This window comes from Vipera berus (genome assembly GCF_964194415.1).
Source record: "Vipera berus genome assembly, chromosome: 13".
Lineage (NCBI taxonomy): Eukaryota > Metazoa > Chordata > Lepidosauria > Squamata > Viperidae > Vipera > Vipera berus.
The window spans coordinates 10,485,574-10,500,213 of record NC_138216.1 but is presented as its reverse complement, the minus strand read 5'-3'; the positions used below and the strand labels follow the sequence as shown (position 1 = coordinate 10,500,213).

Genomic DNA, 14,640 nt, shown 5'->3' with positions numbered 1-14,640 from the left:
TTAGTTCTAGGTTGCTTCTCTCCTTGATTAATTTCCAACCATTGTTTCTTTCCTTGCCTTCTGGTGCTTTGGAAAATAGGTTGATCCTCTCATCTATGTAGGGGTCCTTCAAGTATTAGAAGGCTGCTATCATGTCACACACCCACCCATCCTTCTTTCCACTCGATTAGACATACCCAATTCCTGCAACCATTTTTCATATGTTTTAGCCTCCAGCCCCCTAATTATCTTCATTGCTGTTGTCTGCATTCTTTCCAAGGGCACCTTTGTCCAAGGGCATTTCTATGGTTGTCTGCAATACCTGCTGGAGGGCTGGGTGGGTTGAACTGCTTAGTTCAGGGGTCTTCCCAATAATGCAATTCATGGAAAGTTGGCATCATTTGAAACCGTTAGCAACAAGTGAACATCGTCATCATGGCATCCCTAGCGGGAAAGAGAAGAACAGCCAAGACACTCCATCAAGCCTCTCCAGTGCTTTGATTTTTCATGGGTACCAATTCTGCAATCTAGTTGCAGGACCTGAATCCCATCATTGCTTGGGTCAATTGTCCCACTGGGGGTATTGAGAACGGGTCAAAAATTGTGGGGGCTCCAACACTCGGAGGTCTTCAAGAAGAGATTGGCCAACCATTTGTCTGGAATAATGTAAGGTCTCCTGCTCGAGTACCAGGTTGGACTAGTAGACCTCCAAGGTCCCTTTCAGCCTGTTATCCTATGTTACGCTTTATGTTTTGTTTTAACCCAAGCACATTCAAAAGGTGCTTGACATACTGAGCATTCCCAAGTGCAAAAAAGCTGGTTTCCCAGAAGGCAAATTCATGAGGTTGTTCTTCCCACCACCTCTAAACCTCTAAGTTGATTTCTCCCACCTCAGCTTGTCCTTCCTTCCTTCCTTCCTTCCTTCCTTCCTTCCTTCCTTCCTTCCTTCCTTCCTTCCTTCCTTCCTTCCTTTATTATTTTTATAAACAACTCAAGGCCCAATATTCTCAAGGCCCTCCCGAACAACGTTCTTAGTTTCTACCATCTCCCTCCGTTTTATATCCTAGGATGAAAGATTAGGTTGAAGATGGATGTTGTGCTTTGTTACCAGCCAGCTTTCCCCCCCACACACACACACACACCACCTCCCTTTTTCAAAAAAAAGAAAAGAATCTTGGAAATATAATTCCACTAAATGAATCATCGCACGTGGAGGTGTCTTATTTTAGTCAGGCAGAACAGGCAGCAAAATTCAACCTTACCTCAAAGGTGGATTTCTCTGTTCTAGAAGATTCTCAGTCTCATATTGGTAGGGATGGTCTGTACCCAGACAGAGGCATAAGACAGATGTTTGCTTTCCTCTATGGAGAAAATAGCCAGAATCCTGGCCTTGGGAAGTGAGCTGGGGATATCAGCTTCTCTCCTGTAGCTCTCCAGAGATCTAGTAAGTTTCAGCCTGTAACTTGGAAATCATCGCTAAGCCTGTGATGTTAGCCTGCCAGACCTGAAGAACATTTCGTTTCTCCTGATTAACCCCCTCACGCTTTTATGTTTTGCTCTGGAGGAACATGGGGATCGAGGAAATCCTTCAAAGGAAGAGAAGGAGCTTTAGAAAACAGTGCAAAAAAGACATACAGCTGGAAGAGAATCTGCTCTTCTGCAACTGAGCAAGGGCAAAGGTTGGGATGGTCTTCTCTGGGCCTCTTTGGTCCAACAGCTGCTCCTCCCTTGACCTGACATGGAGAGGAGGCCGGTGACCTCAAAATGGCTGCCATGGTGACCCATGATGAAGTCATGAGCCATTGTTGGAGAGGGGGCAGGGAGAGAAAGCTACTGGAGACTTAGGCAGTTTTAGCTTTTAGCTTGCCAGATGTGTACCAGAGTTGGCCCTTGAGTTGTTCTAAAGTCTTGTTCTCTGCCCTAACCACTGGTTGGGAATTCCTGTTTCCCTACAGGAGGATGCTTTCCTTGAGGAATCTCGGGGGGCCACTGGGTTGGTGACGAAGTCCCTGTTTCCATCTGAAGAGAAGAACGCATCCTGAACCTAAGAGCAGCAATGCTGGTGAAGGAATACCGGATCTGTATGCCTCTCACCACAGAAGAGGTAAGGGGCCCTGGGAAGGCTGAGCTGCTGAAGCTGTGGGGAAGGAGGGGTGAGGGGCTTTTTATTCCATTTAACCAGGGGTAGGCAACTTTGGCTCTTTTATGACTCATGGACTTCAACTCCCAGAATTCCTGAGCCAGAATGGCTCAGCTTGGAAACCTCTCCCTTTCCCCTCAGCATGGCTGGCTCAGGAATTCTTGGAGTTGAAGTCCATGAGTCATAAAGCAGCCTAGGCCTAGGCCAGGGATAGGAAACCTTGGCTCTTTTATGACTCATGGACTTCAACTCCCAGAATTCCTGAGCCAGCATGGGGGAACTATGGCCCCCTCATGACTCGTGGACTTCAACACCCAGAATTCCTGAGCCAGCATGGGGGAACTATGGCCCCCTCATGACTCGTGGACTTCAACTCCCAGAATTCCTGAGCCAGCCTGGCTCAGCTTGGAAACCTCTCCCTTTCCCCTCAGCATGGCTGGCTCAGGAATTCTGGGAGTTGAAGTTCACAAGTCATAAAAGAGCCAAGGTTGCCTAGCCCTGCATTTAACCAAACTACACTGGGGCCTTCTTTTCACTTGCCTCAATAGTTTGTTGGGAGACACTTTTCAGTTGGAAGAGTTGGGGGTCAAAGGTTTGGAGGTAGATTGTAGGTGTTACTGGAGGCTACATAGCAGTGTTTTTTCTACCTTGAGGATGTACGAACTTCATTGCCCAGAATTCCCAGGGGAGAACTGTTGCCTGGAGAATTCTGGAAGTTGAAGTGCACAGATCTTCAGGTTCCCAAGGTTGAAAAACAATGTTCTATAGCTGGCTTAGAATTGCTGGCTGGGAAATTCTGGAAGTTGAAGTCCACAGATCTTCAAGTTCCTGAGGTTGAAAAACATGGCTATATAAGAAGGAAGGAAAGGGGATGGAATGGGTTGCCTTCCCACTTTCTAAGTCAGGGACAAAAACTTTCAGGGCTTCACGAGGCCACCTAAACCTCTGCTTCTCTTAATATTATCTCTGATCATTGGCATTGAGAAAAGCTTTTCTCAACCTCACCTACTTAAAAAGGGGTGGCCTTCAGCTCCAGAATTTCCCAGTCAACATGCTCGCTGGAGAATTCAGGGAGGTGAAATCCACGCCTCTTAAAGTTGGCTGGGGGATTGGAAGAAATTTAAGGACTATTTGAAGAAATATTGTCATATTAATTAGTTTGAAATGGACTTGGAAGTGCTTATAGGTTGCAGTTTTAGAGTTTAATGTTTAGTATTAAGGATAATAGGAAAGAATGATTGTTAAATGATAAGAAATTAAATATAGATAGATATTAAATATGGTTTAGAATTATGAAATAGAAATTGCTAGTGATGATCTACGATGAAACGCAGATAGGGGGGACTTGAGGAAGTCACCTGAAAATGATTAGAAAGATTAAGAATAATGGAAGTTAAGTATTCTTTTTGTATTTTTGTTGATTGTATTGTTTATGTTATGTTTTGTTTTTATATGTATTTTTTGTTTTATTATATGTTTTTATAAAAGCAATAAAAAAAATTTTTAAAATAAATAAATAAATACAGTTGGCTGGGGAACTCTGGGAGTTGAAGTCCACATCTCTTGATGATGCTTGGGAAATTCTGGGAGTCGGTCCACGCCTCTTGAATTTGGCTGGAGAACTCTGGAAGTTTAAGTCCATACCTCTTAGAGAGTGTTGAGGTTGAGAAACCCAGGAAGGAAGGCCAACAACAAATCCTAACCTAAGAATATATAGTGATATATAGTTAAGAGTCCCGCCCATCCCTGGGCCTGAAACATGAGAAGGAGGGAGATGTTCAGGATGGACTGGTGTTGATGTTGTCCCCTTCTCTTCTTTGCTCATTCCTCCCCAGATGTTAAGCACAGTTCAATGCGAAAGGGGCATAGCAGAAACAGCCTAGCGGTCAGAGTAAGCTGCATGATGAGGTGGAGATGGGTGGGATGAAGGAAAAACGGCAGCATGAGGGAAGATTGATCATCTAGATAGCAAGATGGGCAGCATGGAAATTTAATAAACAAATGAAAAGATTACCTAGTGGCAAAGGATAATATAACAGATAGCTATGCTGGTAAATGTATTGAGGGTTTGTTGTGTTTTGTTCCCATTTTTCAATCAGTCTAGGAGAGGGGACACACATACACACACATACACCACTGAGCTAAAATAGAAGCTCTCTGCTAATTCGATAAATCCCTTCTTAAAAATTCAGTGCTCTTAGCAAAAGAGTCTGGATAACCTGTTACAAGAGCCTCTTCTCACTCCTCAACATTTTGATCTAGTCACCCACCCTCTTATATTTGGAATTATCTTGGAAATGGGCTCACTGTTTAAAGCTAAACAAAAGGGACCAATGGAAAGTAGGCTAGAAAGTTCCTTGACACCTTTGATGTTGGGGGAGATGCCTGAGAAGAGCATGGACAGCCAAGAAGACAAATCGATCCATCACCGCAGAGAAGCAACCCAGAATTCTCACTCCAGGCGTAAACAACCAGACTCCCAATCATGCTAAGGGACACGGTGGCTCAGTGGGTTAGGACACTGAGCTTGTCGATCAGAAGGTCGGCAGTTTGGCGGGTCAAATCCCGAGTGCCGCGTAGCAGAGTGAGCGCCTGTTACTCGTCCCAGCTTCTGCCAACCTAGCAGTTCGAAAGCACGTAAAAATGCAAGTAGAAAAATAGGGACCATTACGGTGGGAAGGTAACAGCGTTCCATGTGCCTTTGGCATCTAGTCATGCCGGCCACATGACCACGGAGACGTCCTCGGACAAGCGCTGGCTCTTTGGCTTTGAAACGGAGATGAGCACCGGCCCCTAGAGTCGGAAACGACTAGCACGCATGTGCGGGGGAACCTTTACCTTTACCTTTACTTTACCTAATCATGCTACTTTGGGCACATGAAATGAAGACCTGGGAAATGTTCCACTGCTGAGAAGGGTGGAAGGAAAGAGAAGAAAAGGAGGACCAGGAGCAAGATGGATGGATTCAGTGACTGTGGTGATGGGGGCATCATTGGAAGATGTGAAGGACCAGGTTGGGAATAGATCCTCCTTGGAGAAAATCTCTCTTATGCGGACTGCAGAGTTGACACCAACCTGTTGGCACGTAATCCATCAGAATCAATCAGGAGTTCTTACCATTTCAGACAGGTGGCTGTCCAATCTCTTCTTAAAAGCCTCCAGCGATGAAGCACCCACAACGTCTGAAGGCAACTTCTGTTCCACTGGTTAATTGTTCTCACTGTTAGGAAGTTTCTCTTTAGTTCTAGGTTGTTTCTCCCCTTGATTAGTTTCCATCCGTTGTTTCTTGTCTTCCTTCTGGTGCTTTGGGAAATAAATGGACAAAGTCCTGGCTCTCTGCAGAAAGTGCAATTCTTGGAATGGTGCAAGGAAAGAGAAGAGGAGGAGGAGGAGGATCAGCAGCAAGGTGGAGGAACTCAGTTACAGTTGGGGGTGGATTTGGGGAAGAGCTGAAAGACCAAGTTAAGGATAGATGGTCTTGGAGAACATCTATGAAGTCACTAGGAGTGGAAAAGGGCTTGATGGCACATACTATAGTCATCATCCACCACCAGATCTCCACAAGTGGCCAGCAGCCTTTTCCTTAATTCACTTTCTCTTTTGTCATTGGTCAGCCCATTCTCCCTCCTCAAGGGAGTCCTTTTGCAACAGCCTTCCCAGGCAGCCATTTTGTGAAAGAGCCCACGGCATGCTTTCAAAACTCCCCATAATGCCCATTCATCCCCCCAAAAAATGCCTTCCTCTGGATCAGGTGGAGTTGGGTTGGTTAAACCAGGGGTCTCCAACCTTGGCAACTTTAAGACTTGTGGACTTCAACTCCCAGAAGCTGGCTGAGGAATTCTGGAAGTCCACAAGTCTTAAAGTAGCCAAGGTTGGAGAACCTTGGGTTAAACCCTTATCCTGATCTCTTACAAAGTATCAATGCTGGGAGGTAGGTGGGTGTCTGAAAAGTCCATGCATTTCTTCTTGGCCAGCAAGCAGCCGGCTTAGAGACCCTAACCCCTTCCCAGCTCTTTATGGAACCTTATGCCTCGCTTTGCAGGGAAGGCCCTTTCTTTAGCAGTGCGAAAACATGAATCATGTTGACTTTTGTGGGAGGTGAAATACTTCTGCTGCTGCCTTCAGCAGGGGGTTGGACTAGAAGACCTCCCAGGCCCCTTCTTGTCCTATGATTGTACATTCTGAAAAGAAATTTCCTGACAGTGAGAACAAGTAATCAGTGGAACGGTTTGCCTCCAGTAGTTGCGGGTGCTCCATCACGGGAGGCTTTGGAGATAAGATTGGATAGCCATTTGACCGGAACGTATAGGGTCTCCTGCTTGAACAAGGGGATGGACTAGAAGACCTCCAAGATCCCTTCCAGCTCTGTTTTTCTGTCATTTTCCCCCAAGGTTGAGATGTGGCCTTTTGCTAAAGTAGATGCAAATGTGAAGTTAGCTGTGTGGCTTTATTAGGAAATGAGCTTTAATAACAGCCACGCGCTCTGTTCTGATGTGGCTCCCCACCAGACGAATGTATCGCGAAACTGGTGGACAGCTTGTACTGAACCACGTGGAGCCTTTTTTGGGAAAACAGTGGCCCGTGGGCACATTGTGTTCGGATATAATTAGCACCAGGTTCATATTATTTGCATGTGTGTGGCAGACTCAGCACTTGCCAGCGTGCCTAGATACCTGTGATTTTTCAGGCCCCACAGGGCATTGAAAATATTTTTCGATGGGGCTTCTTAGCTGCCTCTGCTTTGTGCTCTAAAACATCTTGTCTCCCGTTTGGGGGGTTTCTCCTATTAGGAAGGAGAAATGGGCAGAAAGATTGTGCTGGGCCATTTCAGGGTGAGCTTGGCTCGACTGATGCATACGTAATGAAGGCCAAATATGGTGGGTTTTTTTTAAGGCTCGTACCTTGCCACGCATATTTTCCAGTGAGACAAACCAAGACAGGAAGATCATTTTATTCCAATTTATCAGCTTTTTCAGACCAAAGGGATTCCTTCTCTTTCAAAGAGGGAGCCCTGATCCTTAGCTTACATCCCCTTTTATAGTTAACATAACGAAGAAAAAATAAAATAAAAGAAGAAAGTCGGTTGGACAGAGATATAAGTTAGACCCCTCCTTTACACAGTAAATCAACCACAAAGGCTGTTTGATATTATTAAAAAAACACCTAAGAGTGGGAATATTTGATTAGGAATACCTATAATAATAAAATTAAAGCATTTCCAAAATTCGGGCACTTGGCCCGCTGGCATTTTATTTAGAATTTATATAGTGTCTGGTCACGTGGTACCTCGGAGTTACGACTGCGGTGAGTTATGGCGAAAGTTGAGGACTACCTGTAGAAGTAGAACAAAATCCTGGAGCTCTACAGTTGTCACCTTTCACCCACTAAGCCACACAGTGGCAGAAGCTCTGTTCCTGACAGTCCTTTATTGCCATGAGGACTAGAAACTTGACCTTAAGATTCCTTCTCTTTTTCTTCACTTGGGAATCCTGATCTGTGCCCCTCCCGAGGTCAGAGAAGCAAAAGGCACCACAACAGCACTGGCTGGTGCTGCTTCATAAAGTGTGATATATTTTTTTTCTCATTCCTGACACGCTGCTCTTTGTCTTCAGCTTCCTGACTCAATGTTTAACTTAGATTGGGCTGGGAGGACTCCCCAGAGTAACAGTCCTGGTGTTACTAGCAGAAAAAAGGGAGGGTGACGCATTCACACTTTAGAGAAAGATTGCAATGTTTCGGTATGGAAAGCCAGACGTTCAGATTCCTTCCTCTGTTCTTGCAGGATCTGATTGCTTTATATTATCTTTGGGAAGTTCAGAGTGATTTGAGGCTAGAATTGAGACCCTGTGCTGTGTTAGTTCCACTTTATAAGGCCTTGGTAAGACCATACTCGGAATACAGTTTTTTGGTCACCACAATGTAAAAAAGATGTTGAGACTCTGGAAAGAGTGCAGAGAAGAGCAACAAAGAGGATTAGGGGACTGGAGGATAAAACATACGAAAAATGGTTGCACAAATTGGGTATATCTAGTTTAATGAAGAGGACAACTGGGGTGACATAATAACAGTGTTTCCAATATTTGAGGGGCTACCACAAAGAAGAGTGGGGTCAAACTATTCTCCAAAGCACCTGTAAGCAGGACAAGAAGCAATGGATGGAAATCAACCAAGGAGAGAAGCAACCTAGAAAAAAGGAGAAATTTCCTGACAGTCAGAACAATTAACCGCTGGAACGACTTGCCTCCAGAAGTTCTGAGTACCCCATCATTGGAGGTTGTTAAGAAGAGATTGGATAGCCATTTGACAACCTCATAGTATAGGGTTTCCTGCTTGAGCATGGGATTGGACTAGAAGACCCACAACTTCTGGAGGCAAGCCATTCCATTGCTTTATTGTCCTCACTGTCAGGAAATTTCTCCTTATTTCTAGGTTGCTTCTCTCCTTGATCAGTTTCCATCCATTGTCCTGACTTCCGGTGCTTTGGAAAATAGGTTGACACACACACACCCATCTTCTTTGTGGCAGCCCCTCAAATACTGGAACATTGCTATCCTGTCCCCCCTCGTCCTTCTCTTCATTAAATTAGACATACCCAATTCCAGCAACCGTTCCTCATATGTTTTAGCCTTCAGTCCCCTGATCATCTTTGGTTGCTCTTCTTTGCACTCTTTCTAAAGTCAACATCTCCATGCCTAAATCAGCTGCTCCATTGGAAAGTCCATCCTAATGGTTGAGGAAATGCTACTTTTGCCAGACTTATTTGAAATAGGTCCTTCGTCTTTTGGGGTGAAGGGAGAAGGCGACACAGAAATTGGACCATGGAACCAGGGGGCAGGCTTTTGAGAGAAGTTGGGGATTCTCACCACAGGCAATCCAGACCAAACATCCGGCAGTCAAAATGGCCACAGCCACGCATCCACGTCACCCAACTGGCAGATCACCTCAGGACACCTGACGCAACTCCTGTCACTTGGCAGTTGGGGGGTGGATGCCATCGTTTGAACCCCTGCAGACACCCGTGATCTTTGTCTACACGTTGTATCCCCCCCCCCGCCTGCTCCAGAGGCTGCTGATTAACCCGGCGCCATCAGGGTGGAGTTTTTCAAAGAAAGCTGACAATTCCACTGAAGTGCAGATAATCCATCTTTGGTAATTAGCAGGATGACAAGAGCCATGAGGAGAACAATCAAATGATGACTCTATGGGAGTATTGTCCCTGCCTGCCCCCTTTCTTCGCTCCCACATTATTTACCGAGCAAAGAAAATCAATTTTTTTTGGGGGGGGGGGAGATTTGAGCAGGCTCATTTTTTTCAAGGGAGGAGAGCAGATTTTCTATTTTTCTCCGTGAACTTTGGGTAACGCAAAGATTGCCGGCTTTGGCAAAACACCAAGAAGGGTTTTTCACAGATACTGAACGTGTCAGAATCACAGCCTCATCGGACGCCCTTCAGCTTCGTCTACTTTTCTTCAGCGTGTTCCCTTAAAAAGAAATGGTGCTTGTTTCGTGGTTTGCTTTTTGTACTTGCCCCCCACCTGATCTTTGCCATGCTGTCATGTCTGCAGCTTCTTCTTCCTTGCAAGGAGTTGCTGAAAGGATAAAGTAGGCCTTGGTTTATGACCGGTTGCTTAGGGACCGTTCAGAGTTATGATGGTTTCCTCCCCCCAAGAGGTGCTTACAACCCAGTTCTGAAGTTCTGATGGCTGCCCTCCCCCCACCCCCGTTGTCACGTGACCTCAAGACAGGTGCTTGGCAACCAGTCTGCATTTGCCACTGTTCTTAGCCTTCTATAGCCACATCACCACAATTTATGATGTTTTTGCCCACAATGCCCCATAGCAAGTATTCAGCTTGTTTAATAAAAGCCATAAAATCAGGTCGGTTTTACATGGGAGACTCACTTTATGACTGCGATGATGTCCATAATAGAAAGCCAGTTGGGCTTAGCGGTGAAGGCACCAGACTAGAAAGAAGGAGTCTGTGAGTTCTAGTCCCACCATAGCCATAGAAGCCAGCTGGGTGACTTGGGGCCAATAACCAGGAGACCGTGAGTTCTAGTCCCACCTTAGGCATGGAAGCCAGCTGGGTGACTTGGGGCCAATAACCAGGAGACCGTGAGTTCTAGACCCACCTTAGGCATGGAAGCCAGCTGGGTGACTTGGGGCCAATAACCAGGAGACCGTGAGTTCTAGTCCCACCTTAGGCATGGAAGCCAGCTGGGTGACTTGGGGCCAATAACCAGGAGACCGTGAGTTCTAGACCCACCTTAGGCATGGAAGCCAGCTGGGTGACTTGGGGCCAATAACCAGGAGACCGTGAGTTCTAGTCCCACCTTAGGCATGGAAGCCAGCTGGGTGACTTGGGGCCAATAACCAGGAGACCGTGAGTTCTAGTCCCACCTTAGGCATGGAAGCCAGCTGGGTGACTTGGGGCCAATAACCAGGAGACCGTGAGTTCTAGTCCCACCTTAGGCATGGAAGCCAGCTGGGTGACTTGGGGCCAATAACCAGGAGACCGTGAGTTCTAGTCCCACCTTAGGCATGGAAGCCAGCTGGGTGACTTTGGGCCAGTTCCCCTCTCTCAGCCTAACAGGGTTGTTGTGGGGAAGATAGGAGGAGGAAGGGGTTTGGATATGTTCACTGCCTTGAGTTATTTGCAATAAAATAATAATAATAACAACGGTGGGATACAAATAAATAATGGGGAGGCTTCATTATAGTGGTAAGTTGAGGATTACCTGCTAGCCAATATGGGATCGTGCACGCTTGCTATTGCCCTAGTGCAGAGAAAATCAATGCCCTTGAAAAGGAAGGCAGCTAGCAGCTTCTGTTGTGCAGGCGTGCGTTTTCCGCAACAGCACCCAAGATTGTGGAAGCCTTTATTTGACAGCTTGACGGATTGGTCCTAGTTCAGCCGTCCCTAGATTTCAGCTCAGCATGTTGATTTTCTGGCACGGGGTTGGAATCCAGGTGTTTTGTTTTCTTTGAGTTGGACATACAAGATGCTAGACCAGGGGTAGGCAACCACGGCTCTTTTATGACTCATGGACTTCAACTCCCAGAATTCCTGAGTCAGCTATGCTGACTCAGGAATTCTGGGAGTTGAAGTCCATGAGTCATAAAAGAGCCGAGGTTGCCTACCCCTGTGCTAGACCGTGATGTATACTGCTCAAAAAAATAAAGGGAACACAAGATAAGACATCCTACTATTAAATACAGTACATTGTGTTGTTTAAGTGTTCCCTTTATTTTTTTGAGCAGTATACTTTGATTCTGGCACAGCTCTTTGATTCTTTGCCCCAGCTCCTGCCCACCTACCAGTTCGAAAACATGTAAAGGCGAGTAGATAAACAGGTACCACTTCGGTGGGAAGGTAGCAGTGTTCCTTGCACCTTGGTGGGATTCAAATACCTAAACAACCGGTTTTCTTATTGGATGCAGGCCTGGGCCTCTGAGATCTAGAATGGACTTCCAGAAGTGGCATCCACGCACTTCCGGTGGGCCCTTTTAGGCTGGGGAAGCCTCCTCCAGGCCTCAGAGGCCTAGAACGGACTTCTGGAAGTGGCATCCATGCACTTCCGGTGGGCCCTTTTAGGCTGGGGAAGCCTCTTCCAGGCCTCAGAGGCCTAGAACGGATTTCTGGAAGTGGCATCCACGGACTTCCGGTGGGCCCTTTTAGGCTGGGGAAGCCTCCTCCAGGCCTCAGAGGCCTAGAACGGACTTCTGGAAGTGGCATCCATGCACTTCCGGTGGGCCCTTTTAGGCTGGGGAAGCCTCCAGGCCTCAGAGGCCTAGAACGGACTTCTGGAAGTGGCATCCACGCACTTCCGGTGGGCTCTTTTAGGCTGGGGAAGCCTCCTCCAGGCCTCAGAGGCCTAGAATGGACTTCTGGAAGCAGTGTGCATTCAGCTGGTTCTCCAAACTCAACAAAATGTAGTTACCGGTTCTGCCAAACCGGTGCAAACCGGCTGAATCCCACCACTGATACCAACCTCATAACCACGGATGCATCTTTGGACAATACTGTCTCCCTCAGCTAGGAAACAGAGATGGGCATTGCACCCTAAAGTGGGACACAACTGGATGGGGGAAATCTTTACTTTTATCTTTTTTAGCCCCTCTGAGGGTCCTTGGTGCTGTGACTCCCCAAGCCTTCATTCCTAAATGACTGGAGATGGGACCTTAAAAGAATCAAGATGTCTGCCCTGGAAATGTTTCTTTAAACTGGAGCTTGAGTTCATCATGACAGCTGATTATCTTTGATTCCCTGCTTCTTTTCTACATCTTTCAAACTTTGGACCATACAGCAAGCAAGCAGCTTCTGTAGCCAAAGCACAACTTGAGCCAACCTCCACCCCACCCCCCCACCCCGTAGCGGGGAGGGGCTCATGTGGGCTTGGAGGCAGGCAGCGTGTTTAGACATTCTGCTCCTCTTTGCTGTGTGCCAGGCTAAAAGTAGCTCATTTCAACACAGCTGCCATTGTTGGTTGGTCGGAGCTCGGCAAACAGGCGCACAGGTTGCGGCAAGGCAGCTGATGGCTTTCTGGGGCAGGTGGTGTTTACTCTGGAGAAACAATTCCCTTTGCAGGAGGGCTTGGGAGGAGACAATTCTCTCTGCAAAAGACGGGCCTTGCCTTCAGGAAGAAGCGTCCAGATGCCTAAAAGCAGTGAGTCTCCCTGTGATACTCTAGGAAAGCAACAGTTGGATTTTGAAGAAGCAGGAGAGGGAGAGTACTGGGCACTGTGGCATTGGAGAAGACTCCTGAGAAGGGCATGGATTGTCAAGGGGGAAAAAAACCCAATGGATCATTTAAAAAAAAAAACCACCAGCCCAAGGTGCTCATTAGAAGCCCAAATGACAAGGCTCAAATTATCCCACTTTGGACACCTTAAAAAAAGACTCAATTCTCTGGAGACTATCAACCAGAAAAAGTGGAAAGAAACATATGCCAGCTTTATGCTAAGTAATGGATGGAAGTTTCCGTCCATCACCTGGTCTTTCAACTCTTCCAATGGTCCACTCATCACCACCGAAAGACAGAGATCCAATCTAGAACTAAGGAGAAATTTCCTGGAGGGAAAATGGATGGAAAATAATCAAGGAGAGAAGCAACCTAGAACAGTGAGAAAAAATTAACCAGTGGAACAGCTTGCCTCCAGAAGTTGTGGGTGCTCCATCACAGGACAGCCATTTTTCCTGGCTTGGTATAGGCCTCCTGCTTGGGCAGGGGATTTTTTTTATTTTTTTTATTTTAATTCCATTTATATCCCGCCCTTCTCCGAAGACTCAGGGCAACTTACAAGCTTAGCAGTAGCCTTCATTCTATGTATATGCCTGCTTATTAGGGCTTTCACACACCCCCCAAGTGGCATTATTACAAAGTCAGCTTAATTGCCCCCAACAATCTGGGTCCTCATTTTACCTACCTGGGAAGGATGGAAGGCTGAGTCAACCTTGAGCCTGGTGGGACTCGAACCTGCACTAATTGCAGGCAGCTGGTGTTACTTAAGGAGGCATTAGCCCACTGCTCCAAGGTCCCTTCCAACTCTGTTACTCTGAGTGAAAGGGAAGAAGACCACTGGCAGCAAGAAGGATACTGGTTACAATGGTGATAAATGCACTTCTGGAAGAGTTGAAAGACTAGGTTAGGAACGGAGAAAATCCATCTGTGAAGAGTTGACACTGATTTGATGATCAAATCCTTTCGTAGTGAGAAGAGGAACACTTTGTTAGACAGAACTCACCAATATACATATACATATACATATACATATACATATACATATACATATACATATACATATACATATACATGTACATGTACATGTACATGTACATGTACATATACATATACATATACATATACATATACATATACATATACAGTACATATAGATATACATATACATGGGACGTGGTGGCTCAGTGGGTTAGGACGCTAAGCTTGTCAATCAGAAGGTCGGCAGTTTGGCGGGTCGAATCCCGAGTGCCGCGTAGCAGAGTGAGCACCTGTTACTCGTCCCAGCTTCTGCCAACCTAGCAGTTCGAAAGCACGTAAAAATGCAAGTAGAAAAATAGGGACCACTACGGTGGGAAGGTAACAGCGTTCCGTGCGCCTTTGGCGTCTTGTCATGCCAGCCACATGACCACGGAGACGTCCTCGGACAAGCGCTGGCTCTTCGGCTTTGAAACGGAGATGAGCACCGGCCCCTAGAGTCGGAAACGACTAGCACGCATGTGCGGGGGAACCTTTACCTTATACATATACATATACATATACATATACATATACATATACATATACATATACATATACATATACATATACATATACATATACATATACATATACATATACATATACATATACATATACATATACATATACATATACAGTACATATACATATACATATACATATACATATACATATACATGGGACACAGTGGCTCAGTGGGTTAGGACGCTGAGCTTGTCGATCAGAAGGTCAGCATTTTGGCGGGTCGAATCCCGAGTGCCGCA

General features: G+C 46.1%; 1 protein-coding gene across 1 annotated transcript in view; it reads left to right on the top strand.

Annotated features, from left to right (window-relative positions):
- Positions 1–2,035: 2,035 nt before the first annotated feature.
- Positions 2,036–14,640, top strand: part of LOC308674254 (cytoplasmic phosphatidylinositol transfer protein 1-like) — a gene marked incomplete at both ends in the record, with an annotated part of 49,870 nt that continues 37,265 nt past the window's right edge. The window contains one exon of the mRNA XM_081338591.1: positions 2,036–2,083. Coding sequence (XP_081194717.1) covers positions 2,036–2,083 — 48 coding nt within the window. The remainder of the gene's footprint in view (positions 2,084–14,640) is intronic.